General features: G+C 39.9%; 1 protein-coding gene and 1 pseudogene across 2 annotated transcripts; one reads left to right on the top strand and one right to left on the bottom strand.

The window, feature by feature from the left end:
- Positions 1–350: 350 nt before the first annotated feature.
- TMCO5A (transmembrane and coiled-coil domains 5A) lies at positions 351–22,428 on the bottom strand. Of its 2 annotated transcripts, XM_037502183.1 has the most exons (12): positions 22,328–22,428; positions 21,742–21,783; positions 14,580–14,729; positions 14,048–14,168; positions 13,330–13,380; positions 12,351–12,422; positions 8,266–8,322; positions 7,763–7,822; positions 7,296–7,360; positions 6,182–6,239; positions 4,507–4,547; positions 351–765 (listed from the first exon to the last, which is right to left on the bottom strand). In XM_037502183.1, the coding sequence occupies exons 1-12, from the start codon at positions 22,339–22,341 to the stop codon at positions 567–569; spliced, it is 930 nt and encodes a 309-aa protein (XP_037358080.1). In that variant the 5' UTR covers positions 22,342–22,428; the 3' UTR covers positions 351–566. The 2 variants fall into 2 exon arrangements, with proteins under 2 accessions (XP_037358080.1, XP_054556368.1); XM_054700393.1 differs by lacking the exons at positions 21,742–21,783; positions 22,328–22,428 and adding an exon at positions 21,687–21,722.
- Positions 22,340–27,946, top strand: LOC119239534 (zinc finger protein ZPR1-like; annotated as a pseudogene).

Here is a 27,946-nt window from a genome sequence, read left to right as displayed (position 1 = left end):
AGGAGCTGGAAGAAGAGGTGGAGGTTGGGAAGGGAAAGAGAGAATCTTCAAGAATCTCCAATGACATTTTTTTTTAGGTTTCTGCATTTAGCCATGCTTGAAACCACAGATTTTAAGTTCTATGACGAAATAGTTTTTTTTTCTTCTGTAAGTTTATAAATTAGCTTAAGCTTAAGGTCACCTGCAAGCAGGGAGTTCTAATATAAGTAGTGAGCAATCTTCCACATGGCAGAGATCCAGTCTCTGAGATCTTTAAGATTCACTAAGAAGCAATCATTTTAAAGTTTGCTTATCATATATAACATTATTTCAAAAATGACCAAGTGCTTTTTTAAAACTATCTGGTACTACTGAGCTTTTCCATATAGTCAGAGAAATTTATTGACAGAGCTCTTTGCTGGGCAAGGTCAATTTCGTAAAGAACCTGGGGAAGGAAGATAATCAAGTAGGCAAATCTCAAGGGAAAAACTGAAGAGGACTTCTTCCATCCAGCAGATAGTTCCAGCATGGAGTCTGCAGACTCAGATGCCACTTGCCTTCTTTTGTTCAAGGACATTTCTTGAGGATCAGTGGGGTAATATGTCCTCTGTCTCAAGTGTCAGAGATGGAAAGAGGAGGCATCGGAGCTTCCACATGATGTCCCTGCTCAGTAACTTGGGCAGTACATTGATAAGGAGGTCTGGATTTATAAAAGTTATATGGAAAATCAAGTAGCCCAGCAGTTTCAGGGAAAACAGTGTGGTAAAAAAGAAATATCGAAAAATCCTGAAAAGGGAAAAAAACCCAAGAAACTGTTAACCAGAGTTTAGAAAACTTGGAACAAAATAACAATTTATACCCAAATGCATGTCTGGCTCCTTGATATTCACACAATTCACTAATTGTCTCTCCTCCCACAGGGCCTTATGAAGGAGGCCCCTTCCTACATGCTGACCTGCCAGCTACTCTCCGCCCATCACTGCATTAATTTTCCTTCAGCATTTATCCCTATTTGAAATGATCTTGTTCCTTTACCTTTTTTGTCTTGAAAAACTGTTTTTCACAATAATTGCATTAATTTATACCCCACAAGCCGGGTACAGGTTGCATAGCTTCAAATCCACTTGAGCACTGGATACTAGATTTTTAAAGTTTTGTCAATAAAATGAATGTGAAGTTATATTTCATTGTGGTCTTGGTGTACATTTCCCTGATGAACAGTGACGGTGAACATCTGTTCATAGGTTTATTGACTTTGTGTGTCTCCTCTTGACTATTTATCTATGAGGTTATTGGGTTTTTCCATTGACTAGTAGGAGTTCTTTGTGTGTTCTTGATACGATCCTTTCCTACTACGTGTGTTTTGATTATCTTCCCTCAAGTTTTTAACTTTCATTTGCTCTAAGGTGTGAAAGAGCAAAAGTTGTTAAATTTTAATAGTCTAGCAACCTTTAATTAGAATAAATGCTTTTCTGCTTCTTGTCTAAAAATTACTGCCTTTATTCCAACACCCAAAAGATACTCATTTCTTAAGAGAAAATATGAATTTTGAAATATGCTAACAAATTCTTTGATACTCTTCCCTTCCTTCAAAAGATTCCCCTTTAGACTTGATTGCTTGCCTCTAAATAAATAGAACATCGTGGAAATGATAGTACGTGATTCCCTAGACCATATCCTAAAGGCATTGTGGCTTCCTCCTTACTCTCAGGATGTTGTGAGGACATCCAAACATCCCTTTGACGAAGTTCAGGCATTAGGAGCTGTGCTCTGATAACTCTACTTAGGCCCGCATCTTAACTGGACCTTCATAGTAGACACTGAGCTAAGCTGCTTTTGAATTTCTGCCGCATAGAAACCATGGGATGATGTTTAATGTTTAACTTTTTAAAATTTAAATATATATAATATATACTTTTTACATCATTATTCATTTTTGTATAATGTTTGATTTTTTCCCCTCAGGTGCAGTCCTCATAAAATTCCCACCACCAAGTCACCGTGAATTGTTACCATAGTCTCTTGTGATTTTCCCTCCTCTTTTGTTCCTTCTACCTCCCTTCCTCTACTGTATGTCTCCAACTTATAGTTTGCCTGCTAGTTTTGTCTCTCTTTTTTTCTTCCCTGCCCTTTGTTTGTAAACCAAAGGAGGTTATATATATATATATATTATATATATATATAAAAAACTATATATATAGCAATCAAACATTGTACAAAAACAATGATGTAAGTTTTTACATCATTTGTTATATATATGTTTTAATATATATATAACAAATGATGTAAAAACTTACATCATTGTTTGTTTTTGTACAATGTTTGATTTCTTTTAAGATTTTTATATTTTTCACATTTAGGTCCTTAACACATCTAAGCTTGCTTTTTGTTTATCTCTGTCTCATTTTTTTTCTGATGCCCTCTATCTAATCTCACTGTTTTCCCTGCTGTGGTTTTTGAGCAATTCTTTCTTTCCTCTCTGACATAAAATCGCTGTCACCTACCAAACTTCTATATGTGCACTATTTTGGGACTCTGTTCCAGTCCATGGATTGATTTTCCTGTTTCTACCAGTACTGCCCTATTATAATTACTGTAGCTTCATGGTAAATCCTGACATCTGGAAGGGCATGTTTTCTACTTCTTGTTTTTCTTTAAAATTGTCCAGGTTATTCTTGACCTTTTAACTCTTTGATATAGAGCACATTTTAGAGTCATTTTAATTCAACTCCATGAAAAGTATTTGGGGAGTTTGATTAGAATTGAATTGATTCTGTTAATCACTTGAAGATAATTGATATATCAGTGATATGAAGGCTTCCTATCTGTGCTCATGATATTTCTTTTCTTTCATATTATCATTAATACTTTCTAATAAATTCCTAGAATTTCCTTACAGTCATCTTGATTTCTTCTTTAACTGATGATTTATTTTTTTCCCTGTGGCTTTTATGTGATTTGTATGAGCAAATTTCTACTGTTTCCCTTCCTATATTACATGTATCCAACTCTTCTGGGCAATCTTCTGCCCCGGGACAAATTCACTGTCAACCTATATTTATTAGTCAAAAAAAAACCTCTTCACTAATTTTCTTAAGTTTTCTTCTAGAGTTGATGTTGGGACTGGAGCCAAGAACCATTCTAGTATAGCATCTTGGGCAGAATTAAATCAGAAGCCCTTCATAGACCTCTTCCCATCTGGGAGGACATTCCTGGGGAAAATCTTATGAGTAACTTGGCTTTCTTATCTCTTGAATCAGAGAGAAGTGAGATAAGAGAGCGATATGTCCGGTATACAATGTCCTATAGGAAGTTGAAACAGAAAAAGAAAGACATTTGCAGTTTAATGTGATGAGCTAGACTGCAGACTGTATTTGTCTTCAGTATACTAACTCTCTTTGAGGCAGATCATCTTTTTTATAAATTTTTATTTTAATTTTTGGGGTTACATTTTGCTCTTCCATATGTGTATGTTTCTGCTCACCCTCTATCAAACCACCCATTAAGGCAGACAGTTCTAATCCCAGGATTCTACATGGACAAATCCATGTTGAGCACTGGTATTAAAGTAGAGGTGAAGGCAGCCTAGGAGTTCTGGGGAAAATCCTGCTAGTTGTTTAATGGCTATTGTATTAAACAATATCAAAACATGTACTACTTCATTTATATGATATGAAGGGATATCCCCCTTAGGCAAATATTCCAGACAATTGAAACTGACCTTTAAGCACCAATAATTTTATATTAATAATTTTGATGGAATTCTTTCTCAATCATATTTCATACCTCTTTGAATATATATTTCTCTATGCCTTTTTAAACAGAATTACATTGAATATAATTTGACCTTTTCTTGAAAATGCAGGGACTTCATGAATACCAATTTTACTTTGCTATTATAGTGATTCCCTCAGGACTAATATCCATTTTGTTGTTGGAATCTTGAGTTCTTATTCAGTTTAACAAGTAGTTTTTAGTAATTATGTGCTGGATACTGTTAGGTACCATCATCTTTTTTTCTTCATAGTCATTCTCTCCCTGATATTTGTCTATTGTTAGGCAGTGGTATATTTGCACTTAGAAGTCCTCACCTATTTATTTTATTGTTTTTTAGTTCAGACAGGTAATGTGCTGATGTTTTACCAAGGTTGGTAAGCTCATTTAAAGTGTTAAAGGGAGAGATCAAATATTGTACAAAAATGAACAATGATGTAAGAAAATAAAAAAAAAATTAAAACATGGAAAAATTTAAGGTATGAATGGGAAAGGAAGTAAGTATGAGATTTACCACATCTCTTGTAGGTGATGATTCCTATTTCTGATTAGTTTCAGGTCATTGGCTTCTAATACTGGAAAGCTGAGATTAAAGTTCTAACATTACAACTGAGATGTGTAGTCAATGATGGTTCTAGTTTGTTGACTGTGTGTGTATGTATGTGTTTGTGTGAGTGTGTGTGTATAAGGTTCTCCTTGTCTATATTTTGCTAACTGCTAAGGTGCCTGAGTAGAACTCACAGCTTTGTTTACCTTTTATAGAACAGTGCTATCTTCTTCAGGAAAGAAGTATTCTGGGAGAAGAATGACATTGATAAATAAACAATTTCTGAAGCTGTCATCACTATCCAATAATATATGGTGAGCCAATCATTAGAAGCTTATTTTGCTAACATTATTAGTAAATAATTTTCAATATAACTTTATAATTACATAACAATTCTTATTAAAATATTATATTACATTATATTATATTCCCAAGGTCATAGCTAGTAACTGGCAGGGTGAGACCTAAGTCTGGGTGCTCTGAATCTACATTCTGGACGCTCTCAATCTTATCTTTATCTGCTACTGAGCCAGTGACCTTTAAGAAGTTTACAGTCTATGAAAACTACATAAGCATATTCTAAGTTTTAATAATCATAAAAATGTAGAGATGAGGCTGTATCCCGGATTTCTGTGGCATGTATCTTCCAAAGCAATTTTTCAATTATTTCATTTTCCTTTAACCTCCTTGTGAGAGAAAAAGGAAGAGAAATTATGATTATATTTTAGAACTGTGGAAATGAGGTTCACAAAATTGGAATTAGAAACTTTCTGGATTACAAATTTGGTCTTATAGCTTGAATGAACAACTAGCCAGTTGCTTAGGCAGCTTCTTTATAAAAGTTGCTCAAACATCATAGGTCACTGAACCATCATGAAACTGATAATATTGAGGAAGACATCTCTGGATTTTCTCTGATAGCTGTTCAAAAGGATTACTTTGATGAGTCACTGAGAATAGATGTTGGCGGCATATCAGGAAGCATGCCTGATTCTAGAGAGATAGACTCCAGTTAATTTCAGTTTTGTTTGCTGAGTGAATTATGCAAGAGTAGGGCTAGAATATCATGCTCAGGACAATAGGAACCATGGGGACTATGATGTCCCCATTGCAAGAACAATGGTCAATTGTTACTTGCTTTTAAGGAAGAGAGGATTTCTCTCTTCTAAGATTATGAAGACCGTTTATCTCAATAACATAAAATTTCTGGTGAATGTCAACTTTAACTCTAAAAGCCAATATAATTGCAAAATTACAGCCCCCCCCCAAATGTATTCTTTAGTTCTATGTTGTTGTCATGAGATGCCAAGAAGTCAAGAGGCCTGGTGCTGTACATCCAGTTCTGTTTCCTTCAGACCTTTGCATATGTGCTTGTGATGTCATGATCGAATATGAACCAATACTGAAGCTGTAGCATAAAGCAGCAGTGGCTTCATATCTTTTAGCTCATGGACTGATTCTGATGAGATGGTGATAGATTTCCCTGATCTGTGTCAGGAAAAATGTGAGACCATGTTGGGATCATCAGGAAAGAGTTCTGTGACTGCAGAAGATGGGAGGAGAGATGTTCATGAACTTTGGCCTCCTCTCGAAAGAGTGAAACCTCTGTTAATGTTCCTTCTTGCTTCTATTTTTGAAATCTTTTACGCTTGAGGCCAGACCTCTTTGGGAACATGTTATATGCATGACTGTAAGACAGGGAAGACAGTTGTTTCTAATTGTCCTTTTTGTTTGTTTGGGGTAGGTATACTTCGGAAGTATATCGAGTAATATTTTAGAAAATGCACATGGAGGGTTGGTGTATGCTCGGTAGCTTATAGTTTTTTGAAACTTCTTTTGAAAAGCAATGCCACTGAGTGACTTGAAGGATGGAGTGCTGACCTTGTTATTTTGACTTTTACAGCTATTTCTTGCAGAATCCATGCTTATGACTTTTGATCTAGAGGGAGAGGAACCAAGATAGGAATTGAATAAACTGTTCTCAAATATACATACTGTCTAAAAATAGCTTTATTTTTCTAAAGCTATGCTGTCCACTGTTGTAGCCAACAACTACAAGTAAGTATGGTCAAAATTAATAAAAATAAAAGTCTGTTTTTTAGTCATATTAACTATGTATGCTTAGTGACTACCCATTGGACAACACAGAAACTTCTATGGGAAGCCCTGTTGTAGAATCTCAGTTGAGCAGTCAAACCATACCTATATACGAAAGATCTGGGGGAACTTGAAAGTACTATTTTGGGGTGAGAACCTCCAAGTTCTGGTACCCTTGCCCCCTGGGCCACAAAATATACATAACCCTAATGTAGAGGCTGTACACAGTTTGGGTCTCTTGTTCTTGATTACATGATTTCAAGATAGTTAATACATTGAAATTTATCTTGACTAAATTGAGATTTAATTTATAAATAGGGACAAGAAATGGAAGTGAAGTTTCTCACCATTTAGACTATGACAAACTCAGAGTATTTTGGGGGGACTTCCCTCTTATTTATCACTTTTAATTTTCAATGTTTATGGTTCAATACAATATACAGTTCTGAGTTTCTTAATATAGTTGCTTTCATGTGTGTCTGGAGGTTAGTTTGATGCCTATCAAATAGGTTTAAATTTCTATATATTAGGGGTATTTGTTTTAAGGCCTTTCCTGGGAAATAGAAGGAATATTGTACTTATCAAAGGTGCCTGGCCACCAACTCCTTTTAAAGCACATGTTCCTCCTCTCAATATAAATTTGAGTGATTGATAGTGTGATAAAATTCTGAGGGAAGATCTGTTTCGGCAGTCTTTTCAGAAGGACTGGATGAGGACCTGGATTTTAAATTTGGTATGGTTGAGTGGGGGTGAGTCAGAACACAAAGAGGGGAAAGCAATGTAGTGGGGGAGCACACTCAATTCCAGATAGGAACAGGTCAGAGGAATGTTTACTCTGACCCAGGCTGAGATAGAGTTACCACTAAAACCAGGATGTTCCTTGTTTGCCAAAGCTCACACTTCTCTCTCAAGGAACCGAGTCTCTAGTTCTTCTTCTATTTTCCGCAAAGTTTCCTGGTACTTCTTCAAGAGAAATAGAAAACTCACAGTCACCAGTCAGAAGCTCTGTGCTTTTTCTAAACATAATAAGCATGTTTTAAATTACATTTTAACATGAAAGTTTATTATTCCCACTTTCATCTATTTTTCTATTTCTAGCCCCCTACCCACCACTATTCATTCCTCCCTATGCTTCATGGACAGGACGCTAGGGCAGCTGGAGTCATTCATAGGTAAGTGGCCATTATTAATTTAAGAGCACAGAATTTTGGGGAGACCAGGTAGTAATAGAATGATAGGGTGGTGGAGTGCTGACACCCTAAAATCTCTTTGAAGAATTAAAATAGCTCTAGACAGAATTCTTTGAAAAGTGGTTCCATTTCATCCTGCACCCTTGCAAATGTTTTGCTACGTGAGGAGTGGTACCTTTATGCAGAGAGCCTGATCTTCACAGAGCTGAGCCACAAAAGCATAGTCTTCCATTACCTAGGAAGCCAAAATTCCATCATAAATTTCTCAGTAAATTGCTGTAAGAGCATCAGTCTACTTATTTTGTCCTACTTCCAGACCCTAAATGTGATTTTCAAGTAGTTCTCAGTATGTTTTTGCTGTATACATATGAACTTACTTCCTTTTTTTAGATAAACAAGCCACAATTTATAGCCAACGAGGGATCATTTGAAGGCAGTCAGGAGAAGAATAGATACTAACTTGTGGAAAACATAGATTATACAATGTATCCTTTAAAAATATGTTACAGAAGGCAAAATAAGGGACATCTTCTGTTTCTTCATCCCCAACTTGGCCTCATAATGGTCCTGGATCTGGAGCCTTAGAACTCAATCATTTGAGAAACATATTAGATTGATCAAGGAGTAAGTTTCCTTTCCTTTGGGAGAAATGGCATTGATGTTACTGTCCTTCCTTACCTTGGCCAGCTGCTTCTCCTGGTCTGCACAAGAAGCTTCCAACTGTTTTAACTTAACCTATAAGAGGGAAGAAGACTGATAACTCAAGTTGAAAACCATATAGATTCTGTTCTGAAATTCACTCTCAAAGGTACATCAGGTATGACTTCAGATGTCTTTTTGATGGAGAAATCAAACCATCCAGGGCCTCCCCTGGTGGCGCAGTGGTTGAGCGCTGGGCTGTGAAGCTCCCCGCAGCCTCTGCAGCACCAGTTCGATCCCTGGCCCGCCAGCGAGGGTCCCACATGGCGCGAGAGACCTCTCCTGCCGCCCACTGCTCCCCTCAGCAGTGTGTTTCGTCGGTCTGCCTGTTCTGTTCCCCGCTCTGTCTCTGGTGAATCCTCTCACCCTCCCGCGCTTCTGACTGTATAAATAAATAAATCTTTTAAAAAATTTATAAGAAATCAAACCATCCACTGTCCTTTGCAGCAGCTTGTTGCATCTGTTCTACATGCTCAGCACCTTTCTTTCATAGGTGTTCCCTTCACTACTGAATTTCAATTCTGAGCTTCCTTATTAATTCTTTTAGAAAGATATCATTCTTGAAAAACTTCATGCTTCCTTTTCCTTTTATATATTCACTCTTTACTCCTTTCTCTCTCCTTGTTTTCCTTCTTTCCTCTTTCTCTCCTTAAATATCTCATGAAATCTTATTCTAGGGCCTCCCCGGTGGCGCAGCAGTTGAGCGCTGGGTTGTGAAGCTGCCCGCAGCCTCTGCAGCACCCGTTCGATCCCAGGCTGCTCCCCGGCCATCGGAGGAGGGTCCCACATGGCGCGCAGACCTCTCCTGCCGCCTGCTGCTCCCCTCAGCAGTGTACTTCGTCAGTCTGTCTGCTCTTCTCCCCGCTCTGGCTCTGGTGAATTCTCTCACCCTCCCGCGCTTCTGACTGTGCCCAGTGCTTGTATAAACAAACAAACAAATAAATGAATAAAATACATGCCTCTTAAAAAAAAAAAAAGAAATCTTATTCTACATTGGCCAACATACTGGAGTGATGAGGTGGGAGGAGTGTGGGGGATACAACGCTGAACAGGACTGATAAGCTTTCTGCTTCAGAGCACTGACATTCTACTTGTGGGACATAAAAAATAAGTTGACATGGTGTAGGGTAAGGAAAAATATCAGGCTTTTCTGCCCTCCCACCATCAGGATAGATGAGGGAACCCTGTGATCCTGAATGCATGCCTAATGGCGGCCACCTGAAGTGGGTACACCTGCACTAAGACTGTGCTTTTTAAGGGCGGCGTTACGGGGATGGCAATAGCAGCCAAGAAGCCGAAAAGAAGCCGAGAGAGAAGCAAAGAAGCAGAAGCAGAGAGCCCAGAGAGAGTGTGGATTTGCTGGGGGCTGGGAGGACTGCCAGCCTCCCAGCCCCCCAGCACCCCTGCCTGCCATGTACCTGCTGAACCCCAATAAAAACCTGCAAAAAGCCACTGAGGACTCTGACTCCTCCTTTACCCGGTCTGCATGGGATCAGAAAACCTGCTCTGTGTCCTGTTCCTGACCTTACACATGGTGAAGATAGAGCTACGATAGGAATAAAAACAGAATAAAGTGATGAGTGCGTGATGGTGTAGGTCTCTCTGATGAGATGATAATTGGGCTGAAACCCAAGTCAAAAATATTAGTCAATAGGCGATCTGCAAGAAACATATCCCATGCAGAGGTTACACAAGGACCAAGCTGTGAAGTAGCAAATTTGGGGTCTATGAAGAAGTTACATGGCCAGAGCTTAGGGGAGACTGGTAGAAGGAGATGAGCTGAGGAAAAGTAGACCGATGAAATTATATGGGTTCTTATAATATCTAGAAAGAGTCCGATTTTCATTCTCATTGCAGTGTGAGAAGCCAGGAGAGAACTTCAAGTAGTAAAGATACTATCTGATTTGTGTGAGGAAGAGTCTTTGCTAAGTGTGGGAAGTAAATTGTTAGGGAGTAAAATTAGAAGCAGGAAGACTAGTTAGGAGGCTCCTTGAGCATCCAGGTGAGAGGTACTGGAGGGCTGCAGGAGGGTAGCAGTAACAGTGCAACAGGTGGAGAGGAATGGGTGCATTCGGGATATATTCTGCAGCATCTTTCCTTCCTTTTCAGCTCTATTGTCTGCACTTTCATCTCTGTCCCATCATTTCACATCTGGACTCTTTCAAAACTGTTCTTTGCCCCTCTAGTCAGTTACACCTGAGACCAGAGAGGCAAACGCGTTTAGACATAAGTTTCAAGACAATGCTCTTAGTTACAAGGAATTGAAGCAGACAACCACTAGACTGACCTGATCACCAGTGTGTGAGAGGTACAGAAGCAAAAAGAGGTGCTGCTTATTTCACAGAACTAGAGATACCATCTGAGCGTTCTACAGAACAGGTGGGTGAACAGATGATTTTAAGGTGATACCCTGGAATTCTTGAGGGCTGGGTTGATTGCTGCCAGGATGACAAAAACCTCAAAGATTATCTGTCATTTATCATCTCAGCTCACTTGATGCTAGCCAGGATAGCTACGCTTAAAGTTTTATCTCTAGATTCTGATGGGGTTTCTGTCATGAAAAGCTATTCTGGGCAGAAGAAGGGATCTTGGAAGAAAGTCAGTCTGCTGGCTGCTGGTATTATATGGCAAAGATAGTCAAGGGGCTTCATACCCATTTCTAGTCTTACTGCAGTTTCTTCTCAATGTCCCTGCAGGCTCCAGGTTTTTTTTTCTTTCCAGCAATGTTTCCTGGCTGAGCATGACCAAATAAGCTTACTTGGTGTGGTCAGACTACAGGGCTTTTCTGCCCTCCCACCATCAGGAGAGATGATGGAACCCAGTGGTCCCGAATGCATGCCTGATGGCGGGCACCTGGAGTAGGGTGTGGGCATAGGTAGATGGGATTCACCTGGGCTAAGACTGGGCTTTTAAGGGCGGCGTCATGGGGATGCCAACAGAAGCAGAGAAGCAGAAGCAGAACCATGAGAGAGCAGAGCAGCAGAGATCACCAGAGAATGCTGGAGAGCCCAGACAGAATGAAGGCTTGCTGGGGGCTGGGAGGCCTCCCAGCCTGCCAGCCTCCCAGCCCCCAGTACCCCTGCCTGCTGTGTGCCTGGTAAATCCCAATAAAAGCCTGCAAATGCCACTGAGAGCTCCAGGACTCTCCTCCTTTACCCCGTCTGCTCGGGTCATAGAAAACCTGCTCTGTGCCCATTCCTGTCCCTACACCAGCACTAACTAGGTCAGCAGAAGGTAGAGGAGTAATTCTCTATTCTTTTATTTTTCTATTTCTCTCTCATTGTGTCCATATCTTCAGTGACTTCATACTCAAAGTAAAGTGTGGGTTCAAGAAGTTAGGGAGAAATGAGGTAAGACAAGGACAAAGATGTGTTCTATGGAAAAGACCAAATGAGAATGTTATCTGCTCTCTAGTTAAAAAAATAAGTCTGATTCTTCTTTTATCTGATGGTTCATGAGAGAATCCAGGTTCTTAGTTCTAGAACACAACTGGAGAAGTGCAAAGTACTGTATGAGGTGCTTAGAGGTAGAAGTCACTGAATATTAGAATGATGAGCTGAGTTTTTTCCTAGATTGGAATTAAAGGTATAGTATGTAAATTGCTTAGCATATCATCACCTAGTTCCACCTCTGTGAATTCATACATGCACCTCAGCCAGACTTTAAAATAATCCCTTTAAAATTATTTTTCCCTTTAAAAAGGAAAAAAATTGTTTAATATGTACAATTTCATTCAGTTCTCAAGCTAAGTTTGGGAAGGATTGATTAAATTGCCCAAATTAAAATGGATGAAACAGTGCCGGGGCTGGGATTTCAACTAGGGATTCAGCTGCCTCCATTGTTACGTGTATATTTATGCATTTGTGTTCTGTTCTTCCTCATGGAAGAATGAGCAAAATACATGGCTTCAGAACAAAATTCTTTCCTAAGGACAGAGGAGAATTCATCACTCAGTGACCTAGGCTTAAGCCTGACATGGGCTAAATTTATGAAGAATTGATCCTAATTTTGACAGTTTTTGTCAACAAAAACCCAAACTCATTCAAGGCTGCTATTTTGTTTACCTTTGACTCTTCTGGGGTTCCTTTTAGACTGCTTTGTTCATACTTGATTGTCTTTTGTGATTTGCTTGTGAGCTATAGTTTCAAATAAAAAATACATCAAATAAAAATTACAGACACAAAGTTATTCTCTACTATATAAGGACCAATAGCTTGACCTTGATAAACAGCTGCCCGGAGACAGCTCCTTGAAGGGTACTTGGTGCCCTTGGAAACATCTTTATTCTACCTTCATTGTCTTTTCACTAGTGTTGGCCACCAAAGCTATTGTAGAGTCTGCTCAAAGCAGAAGTATATCCCCGAACCCCTAGTCCATATTGGGTTACTCAGGGCTGCAGGCTTGGGTTAGAAAGTAGGGCAATATAGGTCATTTGCTGTCCTCTGAGCAGGAGTTGAGGTAGGGGAAAGGCCTCGGCAAGAAAAAGGGAATCCTTGGGAAATAAGCATTTTTTTTTTTTTTGCATTTCATATATTTTCTTTTATTATTTTTTAATTTTATATATTTTTACATCATTTTTCATTTTTGCACAATGTATGCATTGTCATCTTGGTTACAGTCCCCATACAATTCCCACCCCCTTACGTTGATCCTCCTCCCTGCTCCACCCACCCTGGCCCCGTGTGTCTCTGGTTTATAGTTGCTTGTGGAAATAAGCATTTTTTTGTATGAAAGTAAAATTAGCTGCTCATCACAAAAGTCCCAATCACTTCAATAGTGTTTCCTTTACAATCCATTTTCATGGGCTATAATGAAGAACCCATAAGATCACTAATACCCCCATCTACTGCTCTCACCTGACACTGTGAGGAAAATCCACAGCATTAGGTCATGAGTCTCAGCCTCAGGAGAGTGAAGCAGAGCAGTGCCCACCCAGGCAAGACCTCACTCACCTGTGAATTCCTCCGTGATCACTTCCTCTCCTTTGCCTCTTGATCAGAGGCTGCTGTGAGGACACTGGGGACTACAAAAAACCCCACTCACCTTTTTTTGAAGTTCTGCTATACTGTGGACCAGAGCCTCGTTCTTCCTTTCCTGACAAGAGAAGAAGCACCCTCTGAGGGCATCTGTACACCACCATCCACCTTTCTTCAGTTGATACTTCTCCATTGCACCTCAATGATATTTTCCTGTATCAACTCTGCTGCACAAAGTCAGGTAAAGGACTTGTGGTTTGACTTCAAAGCACACACACTAATGTGCCAGAGATATACAGATGCCCATGTGGGGCTGCCCGATATTAAATATTTCCAAAGAAACCCTGCCCTCCACATGTTCCCTTCCATGCATGGACACATCCTGTTATGGCTTTTTAGTTACCTATTTTTTTTTAAATTTTTTTAAAGGTTTATTTTTATTTTTATACAAGAGCTGGGATACAGGCCAGAGGCATGGGATTGTGAAAGGATTCACGGGAGACAGCTGGGGGCAGAACAGGCAGACAGACCGACATACATTGCTGAGGGGAGCAGGTCTGCCGCGCTGTGTGGGATTCTCCCTGGCCGGCCGGGAATCAAACCTGCACTACAGAGGCTGCAGACAGCTTTACAGTGCTGTGTTCAACCCGCTGCGCCACCAGGGAGGCCCTTTAGTTACCTGTTCTTTGTATGTAAAAGTGAGGGGTGAGCTGTCTGAGAGTTGATGAGGGGCAAGATGAGGAACAAGACGTATTAAGTGACTCTTCCCGGTTTTTCTTGCTTACAAGTTTGGCTGTTTCTTCTTCCAGCTCCTGCAAGGCTTTCTCCCTTTCCATTGTGCTGCAGTTCTCCACCCACTCCTCCTCATCTGCCACGTCTTTGGTCTGCATGATCTCACTTTCTAGTCTGGATGACACAAATACACGCTGTGAGGTATTGGTAGCTTCAGAACTGATAAATACATACAATTGTTTTAATGATACGTCAATGACAGTAAACGCACCTCTCAAGTTGGAAACCCGTGTTTCCTGGATCCTTGGAAACAGAATCATTTTAAAGGTGGGGAAAGTAAGATTCCTTTGATTTGCAAGTCAAACACCTCAATTTTCTTTCAACTCAGGTAAATATCACCCAATTTTTAGGAATCCCAAATTTGATATATTTTAGGGTGTGAGCCACAGAGCAAAGTCGAAGAATAAAGAAGAAACTTACTGCTACACAAGACAGAGTTCTCTAGCGCAAACAGGAAATTCAATTTTCTCTTCTCCACCCATTCCTTTGGACTGTTAACTTCCCTCATGATACCCCAACATTTACCTCTGAATCTCATCTTCTTTCTCATGGATTTTCTGAAGAAGTTCCTGATTTGCTTCATCTATTTTCTGCATATCCCTTTCAAGGTCCATGTTCAAACTGCTAATGTTCTTCTTTGACTGGGCCAATCTTAAGATTTCCACTTTTTCTGACCTATAGACTCAGCCCCCAAAATGAACAAGGGCCAGTTATATCAAGACCAGTAATAATTGCATCAGTGAGGCTATCTAGAGACATTTAATTTATTAACTTGGCTCTTTCTGGGAGCAAACCTTTCCCTTTTCATTTTTAAGAAATTATATTTCTTGATTAGAGAAGAACAAAGACCCCGGGAGACGCGCACACAGCCCGGGCTGCCGGTAAGCCTGCGCGGAAACGCGGCGCGCTCGGGGAACTTGAAAAGCAAGTGCAGACCGGGATCACGGCTGCCCAGGTACCCGCGCCTGCGACCTAGGCTTCCGGGGAGATGACCTAGGCTTGCGGGGAGACGCGCGGAGGTCCTCACTGAGGTGAAGGTCCCTCCCTGAGTGAGCAGGAACCAGGCGCCCAGGCACGGGAGCGGTGCAAAAGGCGCCATTCCTGCGCCACTGAACTGGGCTACAGCCCGCGTCCTGGAACTGAGGGCTTTGAACTGAGACCCGGGGCACGAAAATTCGGGGCGTGGGTTCTCTACGACGGTGGGGCACAAGGCAGACACAGCACCCCAAAGCTGTTGAGGTGTACCCTACCATTCCCGCTCTGTTCCCTGTCCCACTGGGTGGGGGGGGCGAAAAACAGCCCCCCAAGGACAATAGGAGAGATCTCTGGCGCCACCTAGTGACTAAGAAAAAAAAAGTCACTAACACCCCATAGAACAGGATTTCTTAAGACTGCTTGAAAAGGGCAGAAGGCTTCTGCAGTGGCCAGCCGGGAAGTTATTCCACGCCAGGACCCTTCCGACCAGCAGTCTGAGCCCACAGAGGGAGCAGACACCCACGTCCGGGGCAGACCGGGGGAGCAGAAGAGTGTGCCTGAAACCGGAGGCGCAGGGACTGCATCCCGCTTCGCCATTTGAGAACAGGGACATTTCTTCAGTAAAAACTGCCTAAAACCAGCAGAAAGCTCCCCCAGAAGGCAGAGATGGCTCCTGGAAGAGCCAGAGGGGAGCGGAGAAGTTCACCCAAGATGCCAGTCAGTCCGAGCATCACAGTGTCCCAACGCATACGACAAATTAGAAAACAGACAGTAGGGAGTAGAAGAACCACACGCAACCTAACAACTCCTCAGGAAAGAAGCACACCACAAAAAGAAAACCACTCCCCAGATTGCAACGACAGCAACTTGGAAGAACTTCTGAGCCTTCAGAAAGAGAATTTAAAATTGCCATGATTAAAAAAGTGATAGATCAGAAGAAGGAAATTGAGTCCCTAAAGAGGGAAAACAATGGTCAGAAGAATGAAATTGAGTCCCTAAAGAGGGAAGTAAAAGAAATGCAGGAGATCAAAGAATTAATGGAGGAACTAAAGAACTCCGGGAAAAGCAAGGAAAGCAGAATAGATGAAATGGAAGAACGAATAAGTTCTCTTGAAGACACAGAAATAAAAAGAACCAAAACAGAAAAGGAAAGAGAAGTACGAAGGAAAAAGAATGAAGAAAGACTTCGAGAACTATCTGACTCCATGAGGAAAGGAAATATAAGAGTTATAGGAATTCCAGAAGGAGAGGAGAGAGATGTAGGAACAGAGAAAATATTCCAGGAGATAATTGAAGAGAACTTCCCAAATGCGAAGAAGGAGCTGAAAATTGATATACAAGAAGCAAGAAGAACACCAAACTTCCACGACGAAAGGAAAAACACAGCAAGACACATAATAGTAAAGCTCCCAAGAATCCAGGACAAGGAAAAAATAATGAAGCTGACAAGAGGGAAGAAACAGATAACATTCAAAGGAAAACCAATCAGGCTGACATCAGACTTCTCTGAAGAAACACTACGGGCAAGGAGAGAGTGGAGGGACATAGTCAACAGACTCCAAGAAAACAGATGCCAACCAAGAATACTCTATCCCGCAAAGCTCTCCTTCCTCTTTGAAGAAAGAATATGGACTTTCCCAGACAAACAGAAACTCCGGAATTTCATTACGAATAAACCCCCACTCCAAAAAATACTACAAGGAATCCTAAAGCCAGAACCTCAGAGGGACGAATAACAACGAAAGAAGACCAAAAAAAAAAAAAAAGTTATTAAAAGAATAAATAAAATCAAAGGAAAGACAAACATAATGGCAAATACAGATGCTAACATATCAATATTAACTCTAAATGTAAATGGACTAAACTCTTCAATAAAAAGACACAGAGTTACAGCCTGGATTAAGAAACAAAACCCAACCTTTTGCTGTCTCCAGGAAACACATTTAGCTACAAAGGATAAAAATAGGCTCAAAGTCAAAGGATGGAAAACAATCCTACAAGCAAATGGGCCAAAAAAGAAAGCAGGAACAGCTATACTTATATCAGATAAAACAGACTTCAAACTCAAAAAAATAAAAAGAGACCCCAATGGTCACTACATTATGATTAAGGGGACAATACTTAAAGAAGAAATAACACTCATTAACATATACTCACCAAACGAAAGAGCACCAAAATATATCAGACAACTGTTGTCCTCTCTGAAAACAGACATCAGAGAAAACACATACGTAGTGGGAGACTTCAACACACCACTATCAACAATGGATAGATCAACAAGACAAAAAATAAGTAAAGAAACTAAAGCTCTAAATAAGGACCTAGAGCATTTGGGCTTAACAGACATCTATAGAACACTAAACCCCAAAAAAACGGAGTACACATTTTTCTCAAGCGCACACGGATCATTCTCCAGGATCGATCACATTCTGGGGCACAAGACAAACATCAACAGATACACCAAGATTGAAATCATACCAACCATCTTTTCTGACCACGAAGGCATCAAACTAGAAATAAATCATAAAAAGAAGGCAAGGAACTATCCTACCTCATGGAGATTAAAAGCCACACTACTGGAAGACCACTGGACTAATGAGGAGATCAAAGAAGAAATTAAAAAATTCTTTGAATTGAATGACAAGGAGGACACCAATATCCTAAATGTATGGGATGCAGCAAAAGCAGTAATAAGAGGAAAATATATAGCAATAGAAGCTCACATCAAAAAACAAGAAAGAACTCAAAGAAACAACCTAATCTCGAAGCTCAAAGATCTAGAAAAAGAACAACAAAAAAACCCCAAGCCAGTAGAAGAAAAGAAATAATAAAAACCAAAGCAGAAATAAATGAAATTGAAACTAAAAAAACAATCCAAAAGATCAATGAAACCAAGAGCTGGTTCTTTGAAAAAATAAATAAAATAGACAAACCCCTAGCCAGGCTCACAAAGGAAAAAAGGGAGAAAGCACAAATACACAGGATCATAAATGAAAGAGGAGAAATCACAACGGACACAGCAGAAATCAAAAGAATAATCAGTAACTACTATGAACAGTTATATGGAAACAAGTTCAACAATCTAGAGGAGATGGACAAATTCCTACAACTCTACAATCACCCAAAGCTAGATAAAGAAGAAATAGAACACCTAAACAGACCAATTACAAGCAGCGAAATTGAAATGGTAATCAAAAACCTCCCCAAAAACAAAAGCCCAGGACCTGATGGATTTACAAATGAATTCTACCAAACATTCAGAGACGAATTAGTGCCTATCCTTCACAAACTCTTCCAAAAAATTGAGAAGGAAGGGACAATACCAAACACGTTCTATGAAGCCAATATTACACTAATACCAAAACCGAATAAGGACAACACAAAAAAGGAAAACTATAGGCCAATCTCCCTAATGAACACTGATGCAAAAATCCTCAATAAAATTTTAGCTATCAGAATCCAACAATGCATCCATAAGATAATTCACCACGACCAAGTTGGATTCATTCCAGGGGCACAAGGATGGTTTAACATCCGAAAATCAATCAACGTTATCCAACACATCAACAAAAAGAAATATAAAAACCATATGATAATATCAATAGATGCTGAGAAAGCTTTCGACAAAGTGCAACACCCATTCATGATAAAAGCCCTTGAAATTCTTGGGATACAAGGAACATACCTCAACATCATAAAGGCCATCTATGACAAGCCAACAGCCAGTATCATTCTCAATGGTGAAAAGCTGAAAGCAATTCCATTAAGATCTGGAACAAGACAAGGATGTCCACTCTCACCACTGCTTTTCAATATAATACTGGAAGTCCTACCCAGAGCAATAAGACAAGAGAAAGACATCCAAGGAATCCAAATAGGAAAAGAAGAAGTCAAACTATCACTATTTGCAGATGATATGATAATATACATAGAGAACCCCAAAATCTCCACAGAAAAACTAATTCAACTCATCAGTCAGTTCAGTAAAGTGGCAGGATACAAAATCAACACGCAAAAGTCAGTAGCCTTCCTATACACAAACAATAAATCTGAAGAAGAAGAAATCAAAAAAACCACCCCTTTTATTATTGAAACAAAAAAAATCAAATATTTGGGAATAAATCTAACAAAAGAGGTAAAGGACCTATACAAAGAAAACTATAAAACACTGTTAAAAGAAATAGAAGAAGACACAAAGAAATGGAAAGACATCCCCTGCTCATGGATTGGAAGAATAAACATTATTAAAATGGCCATCCTACCAAAAGCAATATACAGATTCAATGCTATTCCAATCAAAATCTCAATGGCATTCTTCAAAGAAATAGAACAATTATTGATGAAATTCATATGGAATCACCAAAAACCCCGAATAGCCAAAGCTCTACTGAAAAAAAAAGAAGGAAATGGAGGCATCACACTCCCAGACTTCAAACTATACTACAAAGCCATAATCATCAAAACTGCATGGTATTGGAACAAGAACAGACATACAGACCAATGGAATCGAATAGAAAATCCAGAAATAAACCCACAGATTTATGGTCAACTAATCTTTGACAAAGGAGCAAAGACTATGCATTGGAGCAAAGAAAGTTTGTTCAATAAATGGTGCTGGGAAAACTGGGTCGCTACATGCAAAAGAATGAAGCTTGACCACTACCTCACACCATACACAAAAATCAACTCAAAATGGATTAAAGAACTAGACATAAGACCTGAAACCATAAAATACATAGAAGGAAATATAGGCGAAACACTACGGGATTTGCACATCAAAGACATCTTTACAGACACATCACCCAAAGCAGTGATAGTGAAGAGAAAGATAAACAGCTGGGACTACATCAAATTAAAGAGCTTCTGCACAGCAAAAGAGACAATAACAAAACAAAGAGAAACCCCACCAACTGGGAGAACATTTTTGCACCCAACACTAATGATAAAGGACTGATCACAAAAATCTGCAAAGAGCTGATGAGACTCAGCAACAACAAAGAAAATAATCCAGTCAAAAAATGGGCAGAAGAGCTAAAAAGAAACTTCTCTGAAGAGGAAATGCAAATGGCCAACAGACATATGAAAAAATGTTCAACATCACTTGCAATCAGGGAAATGCAAATCAAAACTACCATGAGATACCATCTCACACCAGTGAGAATGGCACATATTAAAAAAACTAGCAACAACAAATGTTGGCGAGGATGTGGAGAAAAAGGAACTCTTCTGCACTGTTGGTGGGAGTGCAAACTGGTCCAACCACTATGGAGAGCTGTGTGGAGATTTCTGGACCTACTAAACATAGAGCTTCCATATGATCCAGCAATTCCACTCCTAGGTATTTACCCAAAGGACACAGAAACATCAATTCCAAAGAGCACCTGCACTCCTATGTTTATAGCAGCACTGTTTACAATAGCTAAGCTTTGGAAACAACCCAAATGCCCAAAAGTAGATGACTGGATCAAGAAGATGTGGTACATATATACCATGGAATATTACTCAGCATTCAAAAAAGATAAACACATGCAATTTGCAGCAACATGGATGGCGCTGGAAGGGATCATGCTCAGCGAAATAAGCCAAAAAGAAAAAGAAAAATACCGGATGGTCTCACTCATAGCAGGAATCTAGAAAACTTAAATAAGGGACCAGGAAAATGAATATAAGAAAGTGAAAATCAAAATCAACAAAAAACTATGAACCAGAGACACTTTTTGGGGGGTGGGGGGCGGGAGGGGAAGGATTGGGGTCAGAATGGGGCGTTTGCAATTGTATGGGGGAATATAAAAATAAAATTTAAGATTAAAAAAAAAAAAAAAAAAAAAAAAAAAAAGAAATTATATTTCTTAACCTTGCTTTTCAGTTTTTTTCAATAATTCTCAACTTTGTCAGGATGATCTTTGCCAGGTTTTCTTGTCTGAAATACTCAATACAATAGTATATCCTCACTCTGGTTGCAGGAGAAATTTTTACTTCCTTAAATAGTCTTTTGCCTTGAATAGAATGGTTTCTGTGGCAATCTTTTTTTTTCAGACAGAATAACCATATCATCTGCTCAAGCAATACGTTTCATTGAGCACTTCTATTTAGGCACCTGACACATCACTTAGAGTCGGGCCTGGCATTATACAGAGCCACAAGAAGTACACCAGCACAATAAAGGCTTTGAATGAAGCCCTCCCTGACCTCAAAACTTCTCCATTGTCTGCCACACAATTTCTGAGAATCTACCATGGGAATCACTTGTTTGTGCACACAGAGATTTGATCCAAACATTCACTTTTAGGAATGCAAATATCTTTTTGAAGTAAATTTGAATGAAATAATAGTAACTCTGGAATACTCCAGAAAAAGGTACCTAGCATATGGGAAGCTGTCAATACACTTTTATTATTTTCTTGCATGCTTTTATTTGTCTTTGAAATGATTACCTGAGAAAAACACAGTAAGGCAGAAGGACCTTTTTTTGAGTAGGAATGAGAGATGACTGTGGAGAAGAAAGTCCTACCTTGGAAGTACTGACTTGGTTGGGGGATTTACAATTGTTAGCTCTTTAGGAGGGCATGGAGTGTTTATGGTGGAGTGCAGCTGGGGTTGGGAGTAGGAGGGGACTCTAGGGAGACTGGAAGTTGAGGAAAGGCATCAGGAGCAGACCTGTTTCATTCATACTTTGGTCCCAGGATGTGACTGCAGAGTCACGATTACTTACTCGTAGTCTAGCTGATCTTTGTGATCTTCCATTGTAGGTTCCCTAAAATACCAGTAGAGAAGTGTCTAATGAATTGGGGAAATGGATGTATTTATGAAACACAAAGTAATTAGCCAAGAGTCCCAGAAGACAGGAATAAAATTGAATTAACCAGTTTCCTCCCTCAAATCTCCACATTTTGGTCATGGCAGAATCCAACCCTCTGATTCTTCTGTTCATGATCAATTATGCCTCAGTAAGGATACAGAGCTAATGCTAGAAAATTCAATATAGGTCCTGCTAACAGATACACTCAGAAGGTTCACCAATATGAAACCCTTTTGAAATTTATACAAGGTATTAATAATCAATAGTGGTTATTGATTTTTCTTAAATCCCTTTCTGCTCTAGACCCAGCTGCTTTCTTTAAGGCTCAATGAGCATCGACGTAGGTACATAACTGCCCTGAAAAGCAATCCTAAATGGCCTCTGCAAGAATATCTGGATATTAAGATCTTTAGAATTAAATAAAGCTCAGAAAAGCCAAGTCGAAGTAAATGATTTGTCTTGTTCTGTCCTTTGGTTTCCTCCATTTCTTCAACTCTACCTTCCTTCTGACATGTATGGTCTTCCTGATTCTGCCCTAGTCAATTTGCTTCTGAAGGGTCTAATCTTTTTCCACTGGAGCCATCCAATAGAATCTCAGAACCTTCCAAGGGGTCATGACTCTATTGTTGACATAGGATGGGTGGGGCATCATATCACAGCGGCGTGGATGGCTTCTCATCATTCGTACAGAGTTCCAAGCCTAGATTGGTGGGTGTGTTTCAATGGTTAAATCTCCCCTTTGGTAGCAGGAGGTGAAGCGGACCTGATATCTGAACAGTATGAAGAGACAGTCCCTGATTATCTGGTGGATTGAGCTCCCTTCCTGCCCAGTTGTAATTAATTTGGGAACTCTGAATCACCAGTCTAATTCCATTATGCAGTCAACTAACTACTCATTCATTCGACACCATTGACACCATTGAGACATAGAACACCTATTTATGCCAGGCACCAGCGAGACAGGGCGAAGAAAACAAACCAAAGTCTACGCTCTTATAGAATTTATATCCGGGGATTATGTGTTATAAGGGGGCGAAGGGCCTGCACAAGCTACAAAATAAATAAAATTTACTATATTTGGTGTGATCAATGAGGAACATGCTATGAAGAAACATAAACAGGTGAAGGGAGTAAGAGGAAACGCAGTGTGCACAGTGTGTGTAAGGGATGTTGCTACAGTTTCCAACTGGGTGGTACAGAGAAAGGAGCTGAGCATTCCCAAGCCTTGTAGAGATGTGTTGTTAAGAGGCTGAGTCACAGCAATCAAAAAAGATAAACTGCTGCAATTTGCAGCAACATGGATGGAGCTGGAAGGGATCATACTCAGCGAAATAAGCCAGAAAGAAAAAGAAAACTACCGGATGGTCTCACTCATAGCAGGAATTTAGAAAACCTAAATAAGGGACCAGGAAAAAGACTAACTGCAATAAAGTAAAAATCAAAATCAACAAGCAACTATAAACCAGAGACACACTAAGCAGGGGGGGGGGGGGCAGGGGAGGGGATTTGAGTCAAAATAAGGGGGGTGGGAATTGTATGGGGAATATAACCAAGATGAAAGTGCATACATTGTGCAAAATTGAAAAATGATGTAAAAAAAACCATAAAATAAAATAAAAGGAACTAGAGAGGAAGATAAGATCAGTTACTCCTTATAAAGAAAGAATCTGTTTCTGCATACCTGTGGATGTATATTTTGGGCATATACTACATAATTTGAAGCCGTTTGTGTATGCAAGTCACAGAAACCTGGAAGTTTTGGATCTCAACTTAATAAGGACTGCATTGACTTGATTTGTGAGCCAGAGTGACTTCTTAACATACTGTAGTTTCTAACAAACTATTTGTAAAATTAATGGCCTCTGATGACCCCCATTACCATTCACTTCTTCCTGAAAGAAGGCATTTCATTGCTTTATGAAGCTGTACACAGAAGAGTAATTAAGTAACAATTCAGGCCAATGGCCTTTCCCAGGAATTAATGGTAGGGAGAGTTCATTAACCCTAACTGGTTATAACTTTTCCAGGAAATGCCCTGGACCAAGGTTATCTTAGTTATTAATGGATTGGGTAGGGACTTTAACTGGGATAAAAATAAAGCTCTCTCCTTCCTGGGGAGCTTTTCTCCTTGAGGGGCTACCAAAGGCAAGCCCATAAGGAGCAGCAGAACCCCAAGCTTGGGGCCTTGTGTGGATCAGGACAACAGATTGCCATCAATGAGAATTGTTAAATCAAGGTAAAAACAGGACTTTGGGGGCAAATTAAGATCCTTGACATAAGCCTTTCTGCTCTTCAGGAGGTGGCTTGATTAACACTCAATACAGCTTTAGAGCAGCTATTTTCACCTTGTTAACTTTTCTGTGCCCTCCCTGCCCCATGCAGCTGAGTCACTGAGAGACCTGTCTGATTTTGTTCCATTGCTGCCAGGAATGCATTGGCCTTGATGTGGAAATCTGTTGTGAAAGCACCTGCTGTTTCCCAGGCTGGGCATTCAGGCAGTGTTTGCTGAGTCTTTGCCCTTTGCTGTGAGGGAACTGACCAGGTGTGTGAGTTCCTAACAGAGCTACCAGGACAGCCCTTCCTGCTGGGGAGAGGTAGTTCTGCTCATCTCACTTGTCCTTTCTTCCCTTTGGCAAATTCATTTTGGCTATTTTCATAGAGGAGCTGCCCAGTTTTGAGGCCCAGTGCCAGGCAAGGCTGGAGAATCTTATTTTAGACCATTTTTCTTTGAAAATAGAAATCAAGTATGTTATTTTCCTTAAGTCTTTACTTATTTCTATAAATTTTTAAGCTTCTAAGTTCTCTTTGAATATCCTTTCTGAATAACTTTCAGAATAGAATACTTCTCAAAAGCATAAACTTGAATTAAACTGAAAAGTGAAGAATGAGAGAATGAGAATATATCAGAATCATAGTTAATTTGAATAAAAATTAATATCAAGTGACCTATGACAATTTGCACTGGCATAAGGTTTAAGTATTTCATTTTAAAATTAAACACTTCTGAATTTATTGCATCTTTGCTATTATGTTGCATTAAAAATCTAAAAATACACAAGTTTATCAAGGTTCTCTCTCACCTCGTATCAAAACCCTGTATTGTTTCAAATTTTTCTTCTATTTTTTGTCTACTAACAAATTATCTTTAATAGCTATTGTAGAATAGATATATTATTGTTTTACCTGTTCACTTAATATTTTTTTGAAAATATTTTCCAGCTTGCTATACACTTATAATTATCATTTTGATCACTGCATGAAATTCTAGTTGCTAATATTCATGATTTGCTCACTATACTCTTCTTATCATATATTTTTTGGCCTCCTCTTGGAGGCCTGTTTTAGTGTTCTAGGACTACCATAGCAAAATACCACAGAGGGGGTGGCTTAAACAATGAGAGTTTGTCAATGTTGGGAGATTATAGTTCCTAGACCAAGTGTTGGCAGGGTTCTTCTGAGACCCTTTTCTTTTTTTGAAAATCTGTTCATGATTATCATTCATAGTTATCATTTTGTGTGTCTGTGTCCTAGTCTCTTCTTAGAAGACCACCAATCACATATAGGATTCGGGGCTACCCCCATTTTATTTTTATTTTTTTTGTAAGGTTTATCTATTCATGCATACAAGAACTGGGGTACAGGCCAGAGGTGTATGGGATTGGGGAGATGAGAGGATTCACCAGAGACCGAGGGGGAACAGAACAGACAGATGGACCGACACTGCTGAGGGGAGCAGAAGGTGAGACAGGAGAGGCCTGCTGTGACATGTGGAGCAAACTCGTGCTGTAGTGGCTGAGGATACCTTCACAGTGCTGACACTTAACCCCTTGCACCACCAGGGAGCCCCCAACTACCCCCATTTTAAACGAATTACCTTTTTAAGGACCACATCTCCAACTACAGTCACATTGGAAGACACTAGGGATTAGGATTTTAATACATGAATTTTGGAGGGGGCACACCTCAGTCACATGAGATACTACTCACCAAATGTATAACTGTGACCAAATTTATGAATGCTCAGGTTGTTCCTCTATTCTTTTCCCAAACAAAAGAACTTCAAAGGATGTATTTGTGTAGTAATACTTTTTAGGTATAAGCAAAGCATCAAAAATATGCACTTATATTTTTATCATTTTTGAAAATCTGTTCATTAGCATGTCTACCAATTCCTTTTTTTTTTTATTGTATAGATTATGGATATAAGGACAAAAAGGATTAAATGTCCTGATGGGATTTAAAAAAGATTAAGAATTGTCTATGCTTTACCCTCTCAGCTTAGCATTTTCTGTTTAGTTCTTCTGGAAAGGGGAATATCCTCAATTATAATCAGTTTTATGCAGCAAATTTCCAATACCCTAGATATTTAATAACAAAGTATTTGTTTTCAATAGGTAATTTCTTTTGAGGTAACTGATCCTTGGTCTCTGCTTTAATACCCTTTGCTTTATTTTATAATTGCTTCTCTAGCCTTATTTATTTATTTATTTAACTATTGGTTTTTAATTTTTTTTTAAGATTATTTATGCATGCAAGAACTGCGGTACAGGCCAGAGGTGCGAGGGGTGAGAGGATTCACCAAAGCCAGAGTGGGGAGCAGAACAGGCAGATTGACTGAAATACATTGCTGAGGGGAGCAGCGGGTGAGTCAGGAGAGGTCTGCTGTGCCGTGTGGGTATCTCCCTGGCCAGATATTGAACTCGTGCTGCAGTGGCTGCGGATAGTTTCATAGGTTGTGTCTTAACCCTTACCCCACCAGGGAGGCCCAGCTTCTCTAGCTTTAATTAGAAACATTTGCTATTAGGTTTAGTCAGCTATTGGGGCGATGAGAGGCAGCTGGGCACTGACCTTTACCCTCTTTGTCCCTGGCACATGTTCAGGTCTATCAGCACCTTGGACCAGCAGCCCACCAAGATACAGTCACTGTGCTTGAACTGCTGCCTCATTGGCATCAAGTGCCTCCTGGTCACAAAGATGTTATTCTTCAGAGACATAATTGTGAGCAACTTTTCCTTGGAGCAGTGTGGCTGGAATAACAGATCCAGTCTGCAGGAAGGATCTAGGAGCTGGGAGTATACTTTGACCATCAGGACCCAGGGACATGAACACAGAGGTAATGATGGCTGACTCTGCCACCACAAGGATCCTGGAGCTGGCTTTTGAAATTCCTGCTGTCAGTCAGACAGGCGCTCTGACCAAGAAAGAACTGATCAACTGTGCAAATCTCTGGCCTGGAGCAACATTAGCCCACTTCTTCAGCTAATGAAGAAGCAGTAGCTAAAAGAATGGATGAGTTCATTGTTAAACTGAAAAAACTAAAGCAAGTGGCCTCTTTTCCTCTCACAAAGATCATTGATGATCCCTCAGGATACAACTTTGTGGAAAACCCATATGCTCCCCACAAAAATGATGCCCAGTGCTCACACACTATTACTGGGCTTTATAGTAGAAATAAATACTCGGGCTCCAGACAGAGACACCAGGATAGAAGCCAGATGAGGAAGATCTCAGAAATGAAGTGCTACAATTCAATCTGCTTTGAATGCAGTGCCTTGGCTCAGACTAACATGAAACTAGTTCAAACCCCCCATTTTAAGGAGGTTATCATGATGTCCATCAGCTCTGAGAACTGTGGCCACCAATGAGGCAAAATCAGGAGGAGCAGTATAGCCCTTGGGCACCAAAATCACAATCCATATGGATCCCTAGTATATGACAGACTTCAAGTCTGAGATATGTAGTCTGGAATTCCCCACACTGAAATTTGAGCTGGGAATGGCTGTCCTCAGGGGCAAGTTCACCACACAGGAGGGGGCTGTTAAAAGACAACTAGGAACTGGCAACCAAGAACCCTTTCATACCAGGTAAAAGTTCCAGTCCCATCCAGACAGAAGAAATGCAAGAGGTTATCTAGAAGTTGGACCAGGTCTTTGAGGGTAACATGATGATCCACTTGATTATGAATGATCTATCAGAAAGGAGCTACTTGCAAAATGTCTGTGCACTTGAAGGTGATGCTGAGATGCATTACAAGTGTACATTTGACCAGAATGAGGAGCAAGGGTTCAATGACATGAAGACAGATGGCCAGGAGATAGGTCTGGCCCCACAGTGGTAG

This window comes from Talpa occidentalis, unplaced genomic scaffold (assembly GCF_014898055.3).
Source record: "Talpa occidentalis isolate TD23 unplaced genomic scaffold, MPIMG_talOcc4v2.1 talOcc4.11, whole genome shotgun sequence".
In the NCBI taxonomy this organism is placed as follows: domain Eukaryota; kingdom Metazoa; phylum Chordata; class Mammalia; order Eulipotyphla; family Talpidae; genus Talpa; species Talpa occidentalis.
This window is presented reverse-complemented; position numbering and strand designations above follow the sequence as displayed.